This window comes from Diabrotica virgifera, chromosome 6, assembly GCF_917563875.1.
Source record: "Diabrotica virgifera virgifera chromosome 6, PGI_DIABVI_V3a".
NCBI classification, from domain to species: Eukaryota; Metazoa; Arthropoda; class Insecta; order Coleoptera; family Chrysomelidae; genus Diabrotica; species Diabrotica virgifera.
In genome coordinates this window covers 55,169,397-55,193,216 of record NC_065448.1, presented here as the reverse complement: position 1 = coordinate 55,193,216, position 23,820 = coordinate 55,169,397, and the positions used below count along the sequence as shown (strand labels likewise).

The 23,820-nt window shown below is 32.8% G+C and overlaps 1 protein-coding gene across 1 annotated transcript in view; it reads left to right on the top strand.

The window, feature by feature from the left end:
• LOC114343233 (aldo-keto reductase family 1 member A1-like) overlaps nt 1–23,820 on the top strand; it is a 36,965-nt gene that overhangs the window by 8,155 nt on the left and 4,990 nt on the right. The window contains exon 4 of the mRNA XM_050652912.1: nt 2,258–2,508. Within this exon, the coding sequence (XP_050508869.1) occupies nt 2,258–2,508 (251 nt within the window). The remainder of the gene's footprint in view (nt 1–2,257; nt 2,509–23,820) is intronic.

The following is a 23,820-nucleotide window of genomic DNA, read 5'->3' as shown; positions in this document are numbered from 1 at the left end:
TCAGTTATCATCAGGACACAAAACTCACTATTTATGTTCAATCGTAATCTATTTCTTCAAAAAGAGTCAGTAGACACAAGGCGAGGTCTCAAGGAGGGGGCAATTGACTCTATTGACCCCCCCTTATTAAAAAAAATTAATTTTTTTGGAAAAATTTTTGGACTATAAATTTTGATGCTATCTTTCTACTATATATCTTTGATAGGTATTTCTAAGTACTATGACAAGTACCTATTTAGTAAGTGTTACATAAAATGCATGTCTTTCCCGTTATTTAAGATTGAATCCTTAGATTTGAATAGTCGCAGAAAAATATACATTTAACTTCATTAAATTCATAAAAATTTAAATATACATTTAACTTATTAGCTTCAATTTTAGTGATGAAAACTTTTTTGTAAAAACTTACAGTTTTTGAGTTATTTATGAAAAATCGCTTTAAAGCATATACACATATAAACATATACCCCAGACTAAAACCGCAAGTTGTTATTATTAATTTTGTTTCTTGAGGTATCCTCTATCCGCTCACCAATTTTTGTGAAAATGAATGGAGATTTACCGAAATCGAAGGTCATAGTTGATTTTTACCTTCAGTGACTGCACTATAGAAAGAAAATGGCAATTCAATAATTGAGATGCGTATATTTTGCGAGCTCATAAATTATTAAACGATATGTAGTCGCCAAATAATTAATTTAAATTATTTTTTTCTACAACCATGTTAAAAATGCAATTTTTAGCACTCCATAGGAGCGTTAAAAATGCAACTTTAAGGCACTAGTGCTTTAAAATTATTAAGGCACTGCAGTTAAAAGTGAATTGTCAAATTGTGAAACTTCAAAATATTTATATTTCATATATTAACATTAATATTAATAGTACAACTTGCGCAATTTGTAAAAGGTGGTTTAAAAGGTTTTTTAAAATTTAATTTAAACTGTATTATTGCATTTTTAACACGTTTGTAGAAAAAAACAAGTTTATGTAACGCTTCGCGTATGTAATGTAATGTAATGTAATTCGCTTCGCTCATTCTGCAAACTTTCACATGCGTGCCTTAATTGTACTTTTAACACTTATATGATAAATAACTATTAAGTACAACTCTCTCTAAAGCCGGGAATATGGGATGGTTTTCTTGCGAAGGGGTTGTAGCTCAATAGTTGAAATGTGCGTGATTTAAGAGTTTATTCTTAGAATATAAGGTATACGAATTAAACTACTATTAACTTTTTTGTATAAACTTACAATTTTTCAGTGATTTACGAAAAACTGCTTCAAAACATTCATTTTTTTTCACGAATAATTAAAATCTTTAATCTTTAATAACTTAAAAAGTATTGACTTATTTTAATAACTTTATATAACAAATGTTGCTTATAATCTGTCCTTTTATTGATTTGTGCAGTTATTTTTTATAAAATAATTTTCACCCCCGAGAAGGGGCGGTATCCACCCTCAGGGTAAAGGCGCAAGGTGGCACCATGTCACCTTTGTTTCTTGATCTATCGTCTAACCACTGACCAATTTTCGTGAAAATCGATGAAGGTTCACCGAAATTGAAGGTAATCGTTGATTTTTACCTTCAGTGACTGCACTATACAAAATAAATTGCAATTTACTGATCTAAATGCGCGTAATTTGGGAGCTCAAAAATTATTAAATGATATGTAGTCGCCAAATAATTAATTTAATGCATTTTAAGTACAACTCGCTCTTAAGCCGGGAGGATTAAGAGCGAGTTGTAGTTTTCTTGGGGTAGTTTTCTTGCGAAGGGGTTGTAGCTCAATAATCGAAATGCACGTGATTTAATAGTTTATTCTTAGAATATATAAGCTATAGGAATTACATCCGCAATACGATATATTTTAAGTTTTCTCAGCATTTTTCTCTTAAGTTAAATCAATTAAATGGTTGTTTGGGGGTGAAGGGGATGAGCTCAAAAATCGAAACTATATCATTTCAAGAGCTCATAAATAGCTCGTAATTCTGCCGCAAAAATCGATTCAATATTTCTATTTTTAAGTAGTGGGGGGGGGGGGGACTAAAATATTAAATTCCTGCTCAGTGGAACGAGCTCAAAATTTTTAATTTGCGGAATATGAGAGCTCATAAATAGCTCATAAATCAGGGCTATTTGTTTTTTAATTTTTGCAAGTGGGGGGGGGGCAGCTCAACACGGGTTTTCTTTTGTTGACACTGTCCAATCATATTTAACAGACCCGCTTAATTTAGTCATAACAATAATTTACAGGAAATGGAAATCCAAGTCAAAAATGGCTTGACCAAAGGTATCGGTCTCTCAAACTCAAACCTAGAACAAGTAAAAAGAATATGCAGTGTAGCAGAGATAAAACCAGTGGTATTACAAGTTGAACTTCACGCATATTTACAGCAGAAGGAATTGAGAGATGCTTGTAAAGCGATGAACATAGCAGTAACATCTTTTGCAACTCTAGGAAGTCCTGGAACAGATCAACACTTTTCTAAAAAATATAATCATGCGTAAGTATTTATATTAAGCGCAAACTGTCGCCTGTCAAAATGTTTCAATGTGTTTTAAATGTATTAGGGGATGGCAATTAGAACGAAAACATGCATTGTTTCGGAAAAAATCAAACAAGCTTATATTTTTCTAAAACTTTTTTTGTTAGTTTATATACATGTTAAAGTAAAAAGTTCTACTCACGGATTTGGCCGCTAATTGTTTATTAATTGTTTAAACAATAACAATTGTTTTGTATTAATAATTTTAAAAATATCGTTAAATTCATCATTTTACTTTAAGAGGAAACAGTAGCGATCAACAGGTAGCGAAAACGCGTTCCAAGATTGCGGCTGTAATTTTGAATATTTTTTCGAGATATTTGGCACACGTATTCGTAATATAATAAGGAATGGCGGTACAGAGCCCAATTTGAAAAATATATTAATATGTGGAAATTACTCTGTAATTAAATACAATATTAAAAAAACGAGCCTGTACCAGAGAACAATAACCACAGAGAAGCGTCACGACCGTACTTAAAACGTGTACTGTTTTTGTAGACGCATGCGCGAACCTGGTTGCTTTAAGTGTTCCCAACACATGCTAATTCCAGCTAATTCGGTCGCTCTGGTTGTTTTACGATAGTCCGTAGGCATGTATGGTAAATACTCGACTTAACAAGTTTGTTTGAGCATTTATATAATAATTATACATAATAGTTAAAATGTCTGGTTACTCGTGTGTGGTTCACGGATGTTTCTCTGCGACAGGAAGAGGAATAAGTTTATTTAGATTTCCTAAGAATAATAACAGGTAATTGTTATTGCTTTATAATTTATACATATTAGTTATTAGGTTTCTAATAGTCTTAATTTGACTTGATTAAACATTATTGATAATAAATCATGACGAAAGTGATTCATTTTCTTGTATACATTACCCCTAAGTAATGCATAAAAAAACTAAACTTCGTTCTGCCAAGCAACGGATATTTCAAAAAATAATAAATTTGGTGTCAGTGCATGTATGTCATAACAGACACAAGTCTGCAAAGGGCCAACCAGGTCAAAACAGATGTTGTCCGGGTGTCATCGCATTCCAAGATATCCTATTTTTATGAAATAAAAATATATAAAGAGTTCTATATACACGACAATTTCTGATCTGGTTTAAACGACGCAAAAAAAATACTATTCAAACTAAAAATTGTTGGAGACATAATTGGGGCGATAATTTTGAAAATCTTAAAATTATAGAAGAACAAGACTTCAAAATTGCAAAAACACGGTTGTAAATTAACAAACTTACATTAAATTATGAAAAAATTAAATACTTATCTACCTTCTGCAGTGCAGTATACAAAAATATTGCCAACTTTTAATTCGTTAAATATAACAAAGATTAAATATATCGATCGGAGTATACATCTAAATCGTATTGTAGTCATATGTTTTGTTAACATTTTGTTTTTTGAATGTACCTGATATCTTTAGAAACAAAGAAAATAGACGATTTTGTAGTTTAACATGTCTTTTGTGGATGCAAGGGTACAAAGGTGGATACATCGATATTATATTGTAGTCTTGTATTTTCTTTCACAGCGTATTATGTTTTCCGTTTTTTGCGTTATTTTTTCGGGTATTAGCGCACTTATCACTGAATATTATAGTATAGGTCCCCGTGCGTGACAAGCTTTAGGTTCTTGACGTTCGGCAATATTTGTACTGCTTAGAGCTATTTAAAATATTAAAACTATTATTATTACTATTATTTAAAATACAGAGATAAAATTCAACTTCAAGAAAAATTGTCAAATTATGAAACATGGAGAGAATTAAATGTAAAATGTCTTCATACTTTTGCTCCAAAGATATATCAGAGTCCATATATAGTCCATAAAATTTAAAAATATCTTTCTATCTAAAAATCTATAAATTCTTTGTTTAACATTTGTAGTGCCCAAGCATGGATAAAAGCTTGTAACAGACAAGATTTGCTATTTAAAATGGATTCACTATATAATAGTTATAGGATTTGTGAACTGCACTTTGAAGACAAGCTTATTTTAAAAGGAAATACAAGAAAAACATTAGTCCCTGACGCAGTACCTACAATATTTCCATGCAATATAAGCAATATAATTGACCACGGTGAAGATATTCAAGAACCACCAAAAAAGATTATCGTTTTAGGTTTGTGTACATTTCAGTTAAAAATAGTATATTGTACAACAAGTGAGAAAAAACACATATTTCTCACGAGCGCAGAAGTTTGTTGGCACGAGCCGATGGGGAGTGCCGCAAAAAAGCGAGGGAGAAATAAACTTGCGTGCATAGAAATCAGCCCATTTAAAAATTTGGTCATTTTTGATATCTCGTATTTCCTAAACCTGTTGGCCGATTTAAGTGATTTCTTAATATGTTGTAGCTTGATTCTTAAACAATACCGCTGTAATCATATTATTGCTAAACAGGTAAATTTTCATTGTATACCGGCTGTACGAATCAAACTCTGTTTTTGTTGGCGGCCCTTTTGGATTTTCTATAATGAACTCTTTATTAATAGTCAAGCCCTTTCATTTGATACCCATATTGAAGTAGTTGTGAAAAAATATGTAATCTGCCATTTTATAGCGGTGGGCATCTTGGATTTACAATGATACTGAATGTATGTAGTGTATGTAATGTTACAAATCGGTGTAATTGTAACGATTCGTATAAGACTTTTTTGATTATTGTTTAGATTGTTGCATATTTATATTTATAGAAATATAATCTTACAGTACTTCTTGGGTTTTTATTCGTTTGCTCCGATATTCGACTTTAAAGGAAAAATGTACTTTTGATACGTTTTCAAGACAAGAACAATATTGACATTCAATTTCAACATAAAGTTTCTTGTTATCGATCACGAACATTTGTCACCCAAAGAGAATTGGAACTTTCAGAGTTTGTGACATTTCCGTGGCCGTTACAATGGCTGTGTTTTTTTTTCGATAACCTATATTAAAAAATATAATTTATTAGGAAATACCTCGACGAACAAATTATATCTTGTATCAGCCCAAGCCAAAAACAAGCAGTGAATGTCACACCTACCGTAATAAATAGATATATTTTATTATTGGTCTTTCAATGCCAAAATCAGGATAAACAAAAAGGTATTTTCATTTATGGTTCCAATCCATATGATTTTCACCATTACTTTGCATTGTGCGATATATTTGCAACCTTTTGTAAATCAAAAATAATTCCATTATTATAAAGAATGCCAACAAAAGCCGGCCCTGTACGCAACTTTTTTCTCGGTGAGATATTTTATATTTATTGAAAGTCAATATAAATGAACGATAAATGTTTAATTTTATTTACGAATTTATATTGTGTGATATGCCCACTGACTATTGCTTCGATGGTCGCTCTGGTTGCTGTCGGCTTAGCCACGAAAGATCAAAGGCGTGTCGTTTCTCTGTGGTTATTGTTCTCTGCCTGTACCGCCATTAAGAAGAACAAAAAAATACACTTTCTTCAAATAAACTTTTTTATCCGATGCCTAGATTTTGTGTCATTTTGGAACTACTAAAATTTTTTATTTCATTAGTAGTTCCAAAATGACACAAAATCTAGGCATCGGATAAAAAAGTTTATTTGAAGAAAGTGTATTTTTTTGTTCTTCTTAATGGCGGTACAGGCTCGTTTTTTTAATATTGTATTTAATTAGAGAGTAATTTCCACATATTTATATATTTTTCAAATTGGGCTCTGTACCGCCATTCTTTATTATATTACGAATACGTGTGCCAAATATCTCGAAAAAATATTCAAAATTACAGCCGCAATCTTGGAACGCGTTTTGGCTACCTGTTGATCGCTACTGTATCATCTTAATCAAATATGTTTCTATTTTGTTTTTGATTATACTGAATTCGAATATGGCATTGTAATTTGAAAACTCTTATACAGAAGCTCTTATACAGTATGTCTGCGTAGCTAGGAACCACATGGAAAACTTTTTTATTATCAATTTTACGAAAAAAAGTTATTCTTCATAAAATGCTCTGGATAGTCAAAAATCTAAAACTTAACCATCAGATATCAAATTTTATCAATTTTATACGAGTTATGTCAATGTCAAAAATATGAATTTCGTTAAAGAGTAAAGTACCTTTATATTTTAGAATATCAAAAAATGCTATTATGAAAAGTTGTTTGAAACTAAAAACTATGTTTAAATATACAATTACATTATTCTAATCGAAAAATTTTTTTCATTTTTTTCTCAAATTACGGATACTAATCACCATTTTATTACAATTATGATAACTATTTTATTATCACTTTTACGAAAAAAAGTTATTCTTCATAAAATGCTCTCCCTGGTCTAAAATCCAAGATACAACCATCAGATATTAAACTTTTTAAATTTTATACAAGGTATGTGAAAAATATGAATTTTTCTTAAGAGTTAAGTGCCTTTAATATTCACAATATTTTAATTAGAAGGATGTAATTGAACACTAAAACAAATTTTTTAATTCCAAACAACTTTTCTTAATAACAATTTTCGATATTGTGAAATTTAATGATACTTTACTCTTGAGTGAAATTCATATTTTTTGACATCTTCTTCTTCTTTTGCCCTTTAATTCGTCCAATTCTGAACATAGGCTTCCCCCAGTTTCCTCCATTCGCTTCTGTTTAGTGCTTTCTGTTTCCAGTGCGTTCCTCCTATCTTTTTAATGTCGTCTCCCCATCTCATCTGGGGTCGTCCTCTTGCTCTCTTTCCTGTCCATGGTCTCCATTGTTGTATCGTGCTATTCCACCTATTGTCCGTTTGTCTAGCGTTATGACCTGCGAAGCTCCATTTTAGCCTGGTTATATGTTGACCTGCGTCTTTGACTTTTGTTCTATTTCTGACCCAGTTGTTTTGCTTTTTGTCTATCAATTTTACTCCTAACATTGCTCTCTCCATGGCTCTTTGTGTCTTTATTATTTTATCCATGTTTGCCTTGGTCAAGGTCCATGTTTGGCATGCGTATGTGAGAATTGGGAGTATGCACTGGTCAAACACTCTAGTTTTTAAGTATTGTTGTATTTTTTTATTCTTTAGGACCCATTTTAATTTTCCAAATCCTGCCCAGGCTAATCTGACCCTTCTTTTTACCTCCGCTGTTTGGTTTTCCTTATTTATTTTTATAATCTGTCCCAAATATATATAATCATTAACCGCTTCTATTGTGGTGTCGTTTAGTATTACGTTTCTATTGTCTTGTGTGTTTGTCATTGTTTTTGTTTTGGCAAAATTCATTTTTAGACCTATTTGTTCGGATTCATTTGCTAGTTCGGTTAGCATGGTTTGTAGTTCTTCAAAACTTGATGCTATGACTACTACATCGTCTGCATATCTTAGGTGGTTTAGTTTCTTTCCATTTATGTTTATTCCCGTGTTTGTCCATTCCATTGTTTTGAAAACATCTTCCAGTGCTAATGTAAATAGTTTAGGAGAAATAACATCTCCCTGTCGCACTCCTCTGTTAATTGGTATGGGTTTTGTGGTTTCTTCCAATTGTACTGTCATTGTTGCTTTCTTATATATATTATGTATTAGCATTCTGTATCTGGAATCTATTCGACAGTTGTTTATAGCTTTTTCTATTGCCCACATTTCCACGCTGTCAAATGCTTTTTCGTAGTCAACGAACGCTAAGTGCAGATCTATATGGTATTCGTTAGCTTTTTCTATTAGTGTCCTAATTGTTAGAAGATGGTCAGTGGTGCTATATCCCTTTCGGAATCCTGCCTGCTCTACGGGTTGATACGAGTCCAATTTGTGTGTTAGTCTGTTGTTGATAATCCTCATGAATAGTTTATACGTTTGCGACAGCAGTGAGATGGGTCTGTAATTTTTTATGTCCTTTCTGTCGCCTTTCTTAAATAGCAGGATTGTAAGACTTTCGTTCCATTCGTCGGGTATTTCTCCTTTATGTAGACACTGATTAAACAGATTTCTTAATGTTTGTAAGATTTCTTCTTTCCCTTCTTTCAACATTTCAGCAAGGATTCCATCTGGTCCTGGTGCTTTGTTGTTCTTTAATTGTGATAGTGCTGCTTCTATTTCATAATTTTCTATTTTTGGTAGTGTTTCTGAGTTTACATTCGTGATTGTTTTCTTGATATATTCCTGAGTGTTGAAGTTTGCGTCTATCTTTGAGGTGTATAGTTCTTTATAAAACCTTTCTACTTCTTCTGATATCTTATCTTTTCTCCTCTCTTCCCGTCCTGTTTCATCCTTTATTGAAATGAGTAGTGGTTTCCCTAAATTTGGTCGTAAGCATTTTAGGCCCTTATTTCTCTCAATTACTTTCTCGATTTCATTTTCAGTGTGTTTTCTTAGATCCTCTCTGGTTTTTCTTCTAATAAGTTTGTTTAGTTCTACGTATTCTACTGTGTTTCTTTTGTTTTCGCTTATTAGTTTTCGTCTACTTTCCATTAATTTAACTGTCCCGCTACTTAATCTATTTTCTTTTGTTGTTAGTTTTTTGGCAGTTTTCATTCCCGCTTCCAAGAGTTTTTCTTTCATTTCTTCATTGATCTTATTAATTTCTGACTCTTCCTTTGCTACTTGTTGATTATAGTTTCCCCTTAAAGTCTGTCTATATTCTTCTGCGTTTTGTCTTATTCTGCTATGGTCAATAGCCGTTGGTTTTCTTCTAGATTTCTGCGTCGCTAGTTTGCTTATTTCTATTTTGGCTCGTAGTATGCGGTGGTCGCTGCCAGTTGAGAATTTATTAAGTGCAGTTACGTCTTCGAAGATTTGTTTATTTTGGCAGAGGAAGTAGTCTATTTCATTTATTTTTTTCATTTTTTGACATACCTCGTATAAAATTCATTAAATTTGATATTTGATGATGGCATCTTAGATTATATACGATGCAGAGTATTTTATAAAGAATAACTTTTATTCCTAAAACTGATAATAAAAAAGTTATCAATAGGTTCCAAGTTACGCAAACATACTGTATAAGAGCTAAAAAAAATTTTTTTGCTGAACATTTATTATTGTTGAAGTTTATTATTAAATGTATTTTAGGTAAGTTTTACAGAAAAAAAGTTTTGATCACTTTATATAAACATTTTTTTATCTGGTAATTTTCGGGTTTTGTATTACTTTTTTTTAGATTTCTTAATTTTCTCAAAAAGAAATAGTGTATTTCATTTCTAAAGTAAAATAATTTAGTGCATTTTAAATATTACATCCTAAGCTTTAAAAAAGCATTTATAAAACTGTAATAGATCTTGTCAAACTTGAGTAATACCGTCTTAAATTGGTGGTAATTCTATAAATCTACGAAGATTTCAAAAAATTACATTTTTTAAGACGTCATATCATTTGAATTAAATTTTTGTGATTTTTTTTTTAATAAAACATCATTTAGTACGATGCTTGAAAGGTCAGTTGTGCAAAATTGAGAGTTTTATAAGAAAAATTGTATTAGTTACACAATTTTAAATAATTTTTAAACAAAATTCATATAAGGCTCACTTTCCGCCCCCACCGTACTTATATATATATATATATATATATATCCAATCCTGTTACTCCGTGAAGGAGCATAGGGCATCTACGAAGCTTCTCCATTCTCCTCTATTTCTGGCCATGGTTGCTATTTCTCCCCAGGTTTTCTTCATACTTTTGTGGTCTTCTTCAACGGTACTCCTCCATGTTTTGGTCGGGCGTCCTCTGCTTCTTCGTCCTACTGCATTCCATTTGAGTGCCTGTTTTGTTATGTCTGCATTTTCTTTCCTCAGTGTGTGTCCCAGCCAAGTTCCATCTTTTCCTCTTTATTGTTGTTCTGATGGGTTCTTGTTTGGTTTTTTTCCATAGTGCTACATTTGTTATGATATTGGGCCAGTATACCTTTAGAATTTTACGTAGACATCTATTTACAAAAACTTGGATTTTATTTACATTTCCGTCAGTTATTGCCCATGTTTCACTCCCATAAAGTAGCACAGTTTTCACGTTACTATTAAATAGCCTTATTTTAGTATTTTGGCTGATCTGTGTTGATCTCCATATATTTGCGAGGGTTCCAAAGGCTTGTTGTGCTTTTCGTATTCTCTGTTTAATATCTGCTTGAGCTCCACCTTTTGCACTGATTATACTGCCTAGGTAGCAAAATTCTTGAACCTGTTTTATTTCTTGTTGGTTGATGTATAGTTTGTCACAGTTAGTTACTCCTATTCTCATCTCTACTGTCTTGTTCGTGTTGATTTTAAGACCCACTTCTGCCGATTTCACCTCTAGCTTCCTTAACATGTTCTTCATATCATATATTGTGTTCGCTACGAAACAGATATCATCTGCGTATTCCATATCTGCTAGTTTCTTGTTCTGAAGGTAGTTCCAAGGGATCCCATTTTTTCTTTCAATTGTTTTTTCCAGTATATGATTAAGACATATATTGAAGAGCAAAGGTGACAGTATGCAACCTTGTTTTAAACCTACTTCAATTGGTATTTTATCTGTCATTTGCCCTTTATGCAATACCTGACATGTTGTTTGCTGATACATCATTTTGATTATTCCAATGATCTTTGGAGGTAATCTATTTAGTCTTAAGATTTTCCACAGGGCTGTATGTTTTATGCTGTCGAAGGCTTTAGCAAAGTCTATAAAGGCCATTATCAAGGCTGCGTTCTTCTCTATAGTTTCGTCTATGATGATTCTTGCCGTCGAGATTTGGTCTATACAGGATCTTCCCCTTCTGAAACCCGCTTGTTCTTTTCTGAGAGTTTTGTCTATTATATTGTTGATTCTTTGATGAACAATAAATGCTAATATTTTATTTATGGAACATAACAGCGTTATTCCTCTCCAGTTTTCACATAGCTGTGCGTCCCCTTTTTTTGGAAGCTTGACTATAATTCCATTATTCCATTCCTTAGGTAGGACTTCTTCAGTCCATACATCTGCTAATAATGGTGCTATTAGGTCCACGGTTCTCTCAGTGTCCGCTTTCCACAGTTCTGCTGGGATATCGTCCATTCCCGCTGCTTTGTTGTTCCTCAGGTGCCGGATTGCTTCAGCTATTTCTTTTTTCGTTGGAATTTCCTCGTTTATCCTTAGATAATTTTCATTTGGCTCTACGTCGTTACCCTCTTGGAACGGCGGCTCATTTTCTTCTTCTGTCATAAGCTCGCTATAGTACTCATGCCATCTTCGTGTTTGCTCTTCAGTTGTTGTAAGCAGTTGTCCTTGTTTGTCTTTTAGTGGTTTGTCACTGTTGAAGTTCTTGTTTGCAAGACGTTTAGTGGTTCTATATAGCTCTCTCTGATTATTTGTTTCGGCTGCCTCTTCTGCTAAGCGCGCCATCTTCTCTGTCCATTTTCTTTGGTCATTTCTAGCGCTCTTTTTTACTTGTTTATTTGTATCTGCATAATCTTGGGTTATTCTGATTCTATCTTCTAATTTTTTGTATTCTATTTAGTTCGGCTTTTAAGTCTTTCCTCTTTTTTATCAATTGCCATGTGTTATCACTTAGCCACTCTGATTTCTTTTCTTCGTTGTAGCCCAACACTTCTTGTGCGGTTTGGTGTACAGCCTCTTTGATCATCTCCCATTTGTTTGCTATATTTGTCTGTGTGTTGTTTACAGTTTCTGTGTTCAACTTTATTTTGTTACTCCACATTTTTTGGGTTTCACTGTCTTTCAGTCGTTGTATATTGTATCTTCTTCGTTTGTTATATTGTTTACTCCCGCGTTTTGCTTTAATTTTTACTTTTATTTCTGCTATTAGTAGGTGGTGATCACTTCCTACATCTGCTGATCTTTTATTTCGTACATCTAGAAGGCTACTTCTCCATTTTTTATTAATCAAAATGTGGTCTATTTGATTTTGCGTTTTATTATCTGGTGATATCCAGGTTATTTTGTGGCAGTCTTTGTGAGGAAAAATCGTTCCTCCAATGACAGGCTAAGTTCTATGAGTTTCTCTCCATTGTTGTTTCTATTCCCTAGTCTATGTGTTCCCATGCATGTTTCCACTCCCTTGTTGTCTTTGCCAACTTTCGCGTTCAGATCTCCCATGACTACTAGTATATCTCCTTTGTTCACCTTTCCGATAGTATCTGTTAATTGTTGGTAGACATTTTCTTTCTCATCTTCTGCGCTTACCTCTGTCGGTGCGTAACATTGAATAATGGTTATCTTTCTTATTTGAGAATTGAATTGTGCTACTATTAGTCTGTCTGATATAGGATGCCATTTTATTAGCCCTCTTTTTGCCTCTTTACTTAGAAGGATCCCAACTCCATTCCTCCTGTCTTCTTTTATATCGTTTCCTGAGTGTAACAGCACTCCTCCGTTTGATATTGTTGTCTCTCCTTGCCCAGGCCATCTTATTTCAGATAGCCCCATAATGTGTATCCTTAATTCTTCCATTTCTTTTACTACTTGCGCTAGTCTTGACGCTTCATACATGGTCCTGACGTTCCAAGCTCCTATTCTGTAACGTTTTTTGAGATAAAAGGTATTATTGGGTTTGTTTTGCTTTGCTTCAGTTTCATTGATTTTAGAGTTTAAGGTGAGTGAGTAATCAGCTCTCTGCACCCGAGAGTCCGTTTCTTCTTCTGTTTCCTGATTGTCCTCTTCATTTTGCCAATAATCTGTTTTATTTTTGTATGTTTTTTGCATTATATCTGATAATTCATTTTCTTCCTCGTTTTTCCAATTTCTTTGCCTAATCGTCATCATAGTTCTGGGTTTCGTTTCGGCCTTTAGTTTTTTAACTTGTTTGCCTCTGTGAGTTTCTGGGACCTATGATCCCACTTCATTTTCTTCCCGTTCACTTCTAATTTCTGATAACCCACTTTTACGATAGCACCTTTTTTCTTTTCTTCTCTGGCTATATCTCTTATATTTTTCTGGATTTTTTGTTCATTTCTTGTAAGTTCCGAGTCTATGAAAATGTCTTTTCCCTTTAGCTTTGCTTTTCCTTGGAGTATCTTTATTTTGTCATTCCATTCTACCATTTCGACTATGCATCTATCTTGTCCTATCTTCTGCGCTCTACGTATCTTTGTTTTCAAAAGGAGTTCTGTCTGAAACATTTTTTCCAAAGCTTCTTCGAGTGTATCTTCATTATCGGTATTCGTTGGAAGTCCAGTTATTGTTAAGCTGTTTCGAATTTTTTGTTTTTCCATCCTTACCTATGCTTACCTATGCGGTGGTTCCTCCACCGTACTTATGCCCATATATATTTTATTTCTTTTTATTATAACCATAAGATAGCTTAATTATTCTTCTTTTAGGTTCAATTTGTAAAATTTCATTTGATCCATTAGTTAAAGAATTACTTTAAAATAACTCAACAGTGCACTTCGCCGTATGCTAGTTTACAGTCAGGGCCGTAACTACCATTGGGGAAACCGGGGCAGTGCCCCGGGGCCCCTGGCCAAGGGGGGCCCCACAGAGGCCTTCTTTTGGTTGGCCGTGCATAGATTTTAACGAGGAAAATAAAAATATGTAATTTAAAAGCCGATATCAACGAAATATTTTCAAATGACACAATTTCATAAAAAGACAGCAACATAAACTCTTAATTTTTCACTGGGGAAATTAGTCTTTTCGACTAAAATTCAATTGGAACAGAATAGCGGCCCTGAGGCATGAGCTAAGCTGGGACCCCCGAGACCTTAACATAAAAATTTAAATTATTAGTTAGGAAGTTAGTTATTTCGGCGTAACAAAACCTAAAATGCCATTGGAATAGGGGACCCGGGCTAAGCTGGGGCCCCGGAAACCTTTCGTAAAGATATAAATTGTTACTGAGGAAATTAGATATTTTGTCAGAATAAAAATTAAAATGCAACCGGAATAGGGGCCCCAGGTCCCATCCCAGCTACTTTGTCTTAACCAATTTTCCCAGACAACATCTTGGTATGTGAAATGAACCACATGGTACCACATTTTAAAAAGAAGGGTAGGGGTAAGATAGAATGAGCACATTAGGATCAGTCCCACCACTACAATGACCAGCTTCACTGACTGTGTTTGGCTCACATTGCAGTTGCTTAAGGCACCTTAAGGTGCATTTACGTTTGCTTGGTAGTTCGCTTGGTGATTCGTTCGCTACAAAGTAAGACCATTTACATTGTAGCGTACGAACGCATTCGTTGATGATCCGTCCACAATGTCAGATACAGATGACAAAATGATACAAATACATGATGATAAAATTAGCGCTGCTAATTTTATGATTATTGCAAGACATGCTGAAAAAAAAAGAAAGAGAGTGTGGTGTTGACACAGGAGGGAAAATGCGTTTTCAAGGGGTTAAATATCAAACATTTTTCCGGACCCCCTTGCGCTGGGGGGTAGGGGGCCCCCAGATTACGTTTGCCCCGGGGCCCCCAACATCGTAGTTACGGTCCTGTTTACAGTGCGCCAATGTTTGTGAGAAGGGTGACTTTAGCGTTATAAATAAAAAATTATAAAAGATACAGATCTATTTTAGAAAATATAAGGTTTTTTTGTACACTTTTCTGAATTTTTCAATGGTCAAGTCAGTTTTGTTCTAAAATTTATATTTTCGGAGTTATTTAAAAAACATCAAACTTCGTAGTTCATTTGTTTAATAAAAAATGATAAAAAACACTTCTCGAGTAGAACTTTTTGATATGTTGTTTATTAAACATTTCTTAATGAAATTACAAAAAGTTCTATCTTGTTTGATTTTTTCCGAAGTGAAAATCTATATGCACTCTTCCATATTCATTCTTTTCGAATCCTGAGAAAACTAATAAGTATTTTTGAAAAATTTAAACGCAAAATGACCGAGGGCCGAAAGTCCCTGAAAACTTCTATATAATGTTTAATTTAATAAGTTGCAGTGCTGAAAATAAAAGAGAAAATTTAGTGTGATTTTTAATTGCAAATATTACATTCAAAAGAATCTTATTTATTCTAAGGGACTTTCGGCACTCGGTAATAACGTAATCTTTCATTCTGCGTTTAAATTTTTCAACTCAGGATTGGAAAAAAAAAGGAATACACGTTTACAACACATTGAAAATTTTGACAGGCAACATTTTGCGCCTCTCCCCTTAGGTTCAAAACAGACGAACCACTCTACAGCAGTAGTCTGTGGATCCACAAAGTGGCTGAAACAGGAGCGGCTAAAGATACAGTGCGGCTCCCTAATTTGCGCGTGCGTGTCCTCAACTCCAACGTTGCCGTTTCCGAGATAGTTTGAAGGACAAATTACGTTGAGAAACAAGAAACGCGTCTAACTTCAATTGTATTTGTCACTGTCACAGTCACATCTTTGATCGGATTATTGGATTTATTTTTATATTTTGGATATTTGGATCTAAGTTGGTTATGTATGTCCTGTTTTATTCATTAAAAAGGATTCCTAAATAAAAGTTTATTCTCAGATACAGATTATGCATGGTTTGACCCAAATCAATATGAAACAAGGACATTTATTGAAGCTATAAATATAATTTGTAAATAATTTTACACTGTTAATTACAAGAATCACATAGACATTCTTTATAATTATTAATTTAGACATTTTTGTGTAGAAATAAATATTTTTAGTAGGTATAGCTATATAAGATGCAATTTCAATTAATTTGAATGCACAAATATGCTTGTGAAATTGTGGAAAAGTTTAGGATTTGTTAAAATTCTGGATTAAAAAGTACAGTTCAATTCAACAGATATAACATAATATACATATGGCATTAACAATATAAACAGGTTAATACAATAAAACAAAGGTTTTTGGAATTTTAATCCTTTATTATTTAGATATAGGGCCGGTACTTTATGTCCCGGTTAAACCACCATTAGCTAACCGGGGTTTAATCAGGACAGAAATGTATGCATAACATAGACATAAACACAATTGTACTTATTATTATGATTAGGAGTGCGAAATTGGAAAACCAAGGTGAGGGATAGGAAGCTGATTCTGGAACAGGTCAAGACCCACCATGGGTTGCGGAGCCAATGATGATATTATGATTATACATGATATTACAACGCAAGAGGCCCAAAGAGGTACTTTTCTGTCCTGATTAGCTAACCGAGGTTTAACGGGGACATAAGTCCCATAATCTATAAAGTTTTGAGCCAAAAGTATGTATTACACTTTCATTTTCATGTCATCAGCATTTGTTTATTTAAACATACTGTCAAAAAAATTAATAAAAAAAACACCATAAAGCTAATTTTTCTATTATTATTTTTGTCCTTTAAAATAACTTCCTTGTTCATACATTTTTGCTAGTTGTGGAAGGCCTTTTAACAGAATGAGACATAAAATAAATTTTAAAGGATACTCAAAATCAAACACCAATATCATGTATTTATAAATTGCTAATAATAAAATACTTAAAATCAAATCAGTCACCAATATAATATACCTATTTATTTATAAATTTATTAACAAACTGCAGTCCAATAAAAATAAAATTATCAACATTATACTACATAACAATGATTTTCCTTTCATGTTCAAAGCATACACTACCAACATTCGTCGGAATATATTCTTTTTAGTATGTGTGTAGTAGAAGCATAGCATGTACTATAAAAACATTCTAAATTTCATGTTTTTTGCATATACTTCGAAGAATATTCTCGGAACAAATATACTGAGCACATTCATGTATGTAGTTACTTAGAATATTCGTAAAAGTTTATTCTTGGAATAAACCTTTTAGGCTATTGGTTATGTTCAAAATAAGAGAACTAAAAGGAACTACAACGTTAACGGGATTTTATTGTCTCATATCTGTCTCTAAATTAGAAAAAACCATGGAGTGCTACCATTGAAATGAGTGAGTTTTTGAGAAAGGGGTGAATTAGTCCCTAGTCACAGGGCGAATTAGGGTGAGTTCTATGCACTTTTGATATAAACACATCTACAGGAAAATTGTTCCAGGTTAAATTTACTATCCAAACATCACATTTTAAAGTCAAAAATATTTTTTTTTACAAAAATAATATATTCAAAATAAAAGCAAGAAAAAACACGAAAGAAAGCAATTTTGTTTTTAGCCCCATAACTATTTTCCACAGGGATATAGGTATAGGCATTGCTTTAGCGAAAAATAACTTCCATCCTTCCTCTTTAAAATGAAGTTTGGTAAAATTCTCTAAGATTTATAGTTTCCGAAATAGGATTTTTCTAAGTTTGCCACTCACAGCATTTTTGGGCAATTTTCCCCATTATTTCGCAAACATTGTTCTGTAACTATTTCGTGCGCATTTCTACATATATGCAATAGTAGAAAGAGAAATTAATTACCTTTAAAATAGTCTATTGTATAAGGTTATTTATACAGCTCTTTCTAAGGAAGTTATGCTTTTTCAAATTTCTCATTATGACTTTTTTTCTTGTACGTTTAAGTATATACATTGTGGAATAAAAAAGCTTATTTTCTTTACTTTAAAATGGTGTATTGCAAAAAATTCTAGGACAATTTTTAAACACGATATCCGTAGGATATCCAAGAGTATCCGTAATTTGAGAAAAATTTTAAATTTTTTTTATTTTTTTCAATTAGAAAAATATGATTGCATATTATATCATAATTTTTTTTTCATAAAGTTAATAATAAAAAAGTTTTCCATAGGGTTCCAATCTTGTTTAAAAATAGTCCCAGAATTTTTTACGATACACCATTTTAAAGTAAATAAAATAAGCTTTCTTTTTTATTAGACAATAATATACCTACCAATTATATACCTACATATACAATAAAAAAAGTTATAATGAGAAATTTAAAAATAATCGTAAAATATATCAAAAATCATTAAAAGTATAAAACTTTTTAAAGGTAATTGACCTTTTTTCCTATTAAATGTAACATTGCATATACCTAAAGCTACGTAGAAAAAAGTTACAGAACAATGTTTGAGAAGTAACAAGGAAAATGGGCCAAAATCGCTGTGAGTGGCGAACTTTGAAAAATCATATTTTGGAAATCATAAATCATAGAGACTTCTACTAAATGTCATTTTAAAGAGTAAGGATTGAAGTTTTTTTTCTTGCTTTTCTTTTGAATATATTTTTGTAAAAAAAATATTTTTTACTTTAAAATGTAATGTTTTGATAGTAAATTTAACCTGGAACAATTTTCCTGCAGATGTGTTTGTACCAAAAGTGCATAGAACTCACCCTAATTCGTCCTGTACCGAGGGATTAATTCACCCCTTTAAATGGTAGCACTCCGCGGGTTTTTCATATTTAAAAGTCCATTGACTATATGAAACAATAAAACCCCGTTAACGTTGTAGTTCCTTTCTAAAATACATAATCAATAGTCTATTTATCGAATATTGAATATCGAATCTACCAAGAACATGAAATTGTTATGTGGGAACCATTTAGGCTTGAGTTAAATGGAGAATAATCTTTTAAAACAAACACACACACACACAACATTTAGTTACACTAGATTTGCTCCTGGTTGAAAATGTAGGTACTGCCACAGCTTGTTCGATTAAATAACAGCATCCTCCTTTTCCAGTATTTCAATGTTTTCTCTAATAACAACTGCAATATTATGTAAAAGTATACAAGCTGATATTATTCTTCAAACAGAAGGTAACTTGCATCTCATTTCACATACTAATATGAATATGGGGAATATTTTCTGCATAAAATACCAAATATTCTTTCTATAACAATTCTTGAGGCAATTTGTGATTGATTATACAGCACTTCAACTACTGTCTGACTGAAGATTCTGCAATGGTGTCATTTTATATACACCCATAATATGCAAAAGTATTTAAAAACTTCTAAACCTAAAATAGCACTTCCATATTGTATGATAGTTATGTTGTTCTTTAACTGACAAAATAATTAAATTCAACGTTTTACTCTTTTCTATGATCTTATATTTTCTTAATACCCTTTTACAGGTACAGGTAAAACAAAATAGAATTTTATTTTTATAGGTTATTTTTATATTTACATTACAAAAATATTATGTCATTTGTCAAAATAAAAGATTCCTTGCAAGGAGCTAGCATTTTGAATTTCCCGGCGATGTCAATGTGTAAACAACATGACAACGTTGTAAATATTTTCACGCATGCGCAAAGTAGGGAGCCGCACTGTATCTTTAGGCGCTCCTGGCTGAAACAGGCGATTTATGTACCCCCAATGATTTTGTAATGGACGCGACAGTGGCGAGGATTGGCGAGCGTGGTCAGCCACTACCGCGCGTGTGGAATGCACAGACATGTTAACCGTAGACAAGGCATACTGAGCAAAAAAGCGTAACGCGCGGCAGTCGATCGGTGGTCTATCTATCTCTCTTTACTAAGCGATACCGCTCATATTCATATGACGGACAAAGATGGCTAGACGACTTAAAATGAATATTGACCAATGGCGTCCTTGATATCGGCGTTACACCTCGATGCATTGAGTGGCATATAACTAGCCTGGTCTATGGTTAACATGTCTCTGGTGGAATGGCACGTTTCATTTACATAAGAATTTACGGCTAATCAACGGAAGCCACTTTGTGGATCCACAGAGTAGCGCTGCAGAGTGGTCCCTCTGTTTTGAACCTTAATATCAATATTCGGATAGAGATATTTAAACTTTTTTTAAATTTTTGTTTCGAAATGTAATATTTAGTTAGAACGTACAAGGTTGAATTATTATAATTAAGTCTTCTTCTTTAAGTGTTATCTCCACGACGGAGGTCGGCAATCATCAAATCATACATTTGATGTACATATCGTCGTCGTCACGGCAAAACTCACTTCCACTTTTGTCAAAATTGAGTTAAGTGTCCTGATCGATTCACAATATCAATTTTCATAGTCTGGTAGAAATAACGAAGTCCTAGAAAGTAACGTAGAGATGGTTGCCTAAATACCTGAATATGGATAAGTCCAAAATTACCATTTTGTTGTCAGGCAGAAGTCACTAAATGTTCGTTTTCTCAGATCTGTTATTTTGGACTTAGTGACTTTTGCCCTATCCCATATATTTCGGTCTAAAAGTGTCCACCGAAATACAAAGATGAGAATCTATAAAACTTTAATTCGACCAATAACATATTATGGCAGTGAAGCCTGGGTCCTGAAAGAAACATCCAAAAACAAACTCGACACATTCGAAAGAAAGGTACTCAGGAGAACACTAGGACCTGTGAGGGAAAACGGAATCTTCAGAAGTCGATACAACAACGAACTTTATCAACTTTATAAGGAAGCATCCCTGTCAGACTTCATTAGAATACAAATATTGCAATGGGCCGGACATGTGATAAGAATGGGAGAGGATAGGCTACCAAAAAGAGCACTGAATGCTAGAATGCAGGGAAAGAGGCCGGTTGGAACGCCAAGAGAGCGCTGGGAAGACACAGTAAACAGCGATGCACAAGCCCTTTTAGGAGTCCGTGTATGGAGAAGAGCAGCCGCAGACAAGCAAGGGCGGAGCAAAAAATAAAGGAGGCCAAGGCTCAATTTGGGCTGTAGTGGCGTAGAAGAAGAAGAAGACTTTTGCCGCGACGACGACGATATATCCTTACCATTCTTTCAGGTTGCGCAACCATGATATTCTACGTCTTCCTATGCTTCTCTTTCCTTGGATGTTTCCCTGCATAATCAGTTGGAGCAAGTTGTATTTTTCTCCACATGTAATATGTCCGAGACCCGAGATATTCCATTTTTCTTGTATTGATTGTAAATTTAAAATTTCCATTTCTTTATTCATCCTTCTCAGAATCTCTTTGTTTGTGACGTGTTCTGTTCACGATATTTTGGGAATTCTTCTATACAGCCACAACTCGAATGATTTCAATTTTTTTATTGATGTCGCATTTAAGGTCCAAGCTTCCATTCTATAAATCGACATTGAGAAAACGTAGCACCTAGCCAACCTATCTCTTAGCTCCAACTTTAAATTTCTTGTGCAGTACACTCGTTTCCTTTTGTTTAAATTTGCTCTGGCCTTTTTATTCTGATTTTGATTTCCTGGAAGTAATCATTTGTGGAGTTAATCATAGTTCGACATTGGTTCCGTTTTTTAGAAGATTCTCGGCATTTTTTTGAGTTTTCGGTATTCTACGTTCGCTCCGGGAGATGTACTTTTGAATCTAAAGTAAAATTGTGGTGTATTCCCAACAAAAATAGTAAAAAGTTCATATAGACCAGGGCGCATCTGTAAAAATATTAGTACATTTGGACGTTGAGAGGTGACTCAAATTTTTTTTGCAGAAATTGCTTGAAAATAACTTAAATAATAATATTTGAGCTATCCTCGCTCTTAAAAAGGTCCGGAACATTGTTTAAATAATCAAAATATCAAAAAATAAAGGAAAAATTCTATTTTTTTCTTCGTTTTTTGATTATAACTTTAAAAGTATTCCTTTTCGAGAAAAGTTGTACTGACATAAAAGTTGCGCAATTAAATTTCCTATAATATAGAATTATTTAAAAATTTAAAAAATAGTCACCCTTGTTGCAAAATAGCAATAATTGCGAAAAAACCATACAAAAACAAGTATTCGCATTTTACGTTTTTCAACCATTTATGCTACACTTAGGACTTTCATATTTCACCCGGAAAAACTTTATGATACAGTAAAACAATACTGTAAATTTCATTAAGATCGGTTCAATATATTTTGCAAAATAAATTTTGCAATCCAGCTTTCGCAAAAAAATTTTATTTTTTTTTAAATGTTGCAGGACTGAAAATAAAGCAGATAGCAAGTTGAATTTTTTTTGCTTATAGAAGTGTACTGTACCTTTCATTTGCAATTTGCAAAATTAAAATCGATTGACTACTACGGCGTCAGGAATTTTTTTAAATAAACATTAATTATTGGTGCTACGCGCAGGACAGCGGATAGTTTGCTCTGATTGGGCATTCCAATGACCTTTGATAACGATTAATACATTTTAATTTTTTACACTAATTAAAATTTAAGTGTTAATTTAAATAACACTTTTTTTAGCAAAAACTTTCTTTGTTCATATATTTTAACTTAGAGAATGAAAGTTTACATTTTTGAACTAATGCAATTGTTTAAACAATATTTCACAAACAATAATAAAATTAGTTTGATTTTTGTGGAATTAAAATTTTAAAATACAACAAAATAGAGAGTAAGAAAATAATATATTAGATAAAGATTGGAAGAAATTTTGGTGGAAATCAACTTGTGTGAATCGAACACCGCTGTCCTGCGCGTAGCACCAAAAATTAATGTTTATTTAAAAAATTTCCTGACGCCGTGGTAATTAATCGATTTTAATTTTGCAAATTTCAAATGAGAGGTACAGTTCACTTCTATAAGCAAAAAAAATTCAACTTGCTATCTGCTTTATTTTCAGTCCTGCAACATTTAAAAAAAATGAAATTTTTTTGCGAAAGCTGGATTGCAAAATTTATTTTGCAAAATCTATTAAACCGATCTTAATGAAACTTACAGTGTTGTTTTACTATATCATAGAGTTTTTCTGGGTAAAATATAAAGGTCTTAATTCTAGCATAATGGTTGAAATACGTAAAATTCGAATACTTTTTTTTATGTTTTTTTTTTCGCAATTATTGCTATTTTGCAACAAGGGTGACTATTTTTTAAATTTTTAACCAATTCTATATTGTAGGAAATTTAATTACGCAACTTTTATGTTAGTACAACTTTCCTCAGAAATAAATAGTTTTAAAGTTATAATCAAAAAAACAAAAAAAAATCGAATTTTTCCTTCATATTTTGACATTTTGATTATTTAAACAATGTTCCGGACCATTTTGAGTGGGAGGATAACTCAAATATTATTATTTGAGTTATTTTCAAGCAATTTCTGCAAAAAAAATTGAGTCACCTCTCAACGTCCATCTCAAAACAGATGCGCCCTGGACTAATAAGGCTGATTAATTTTTTTATAAGGCTTTCATAATTTGTCGAAAAAGAAAAGATCTCAAGTTTTGACTGAAAACAACTTAGTAGAACCTTCCAAAATAACATTGGAACCTGTAGCTATCATGAGCATTTCTAAAAAATAAAGAAGGATATCAAAGTTAACAACGAAAGGATTGAAGCAGGGTTGCTGTATTTTGTCATCTCTTTTCAAAATTTACCTGGAACGAGCACTCAAGCTGTGGAAAAGAAAATGTAATGGCATGGGAATCCCTCTCAATGACAAGCACTTTATGTTTCGGTGATGAGCAAATTCTGATTGCTCAGGATCATGACGACTTGAGTTACATGACGCGGAAGCTAATAGAAGAATATAAAAAATAGGTCTCGAAGTCAACATTAAGAAAACTGAAGCCA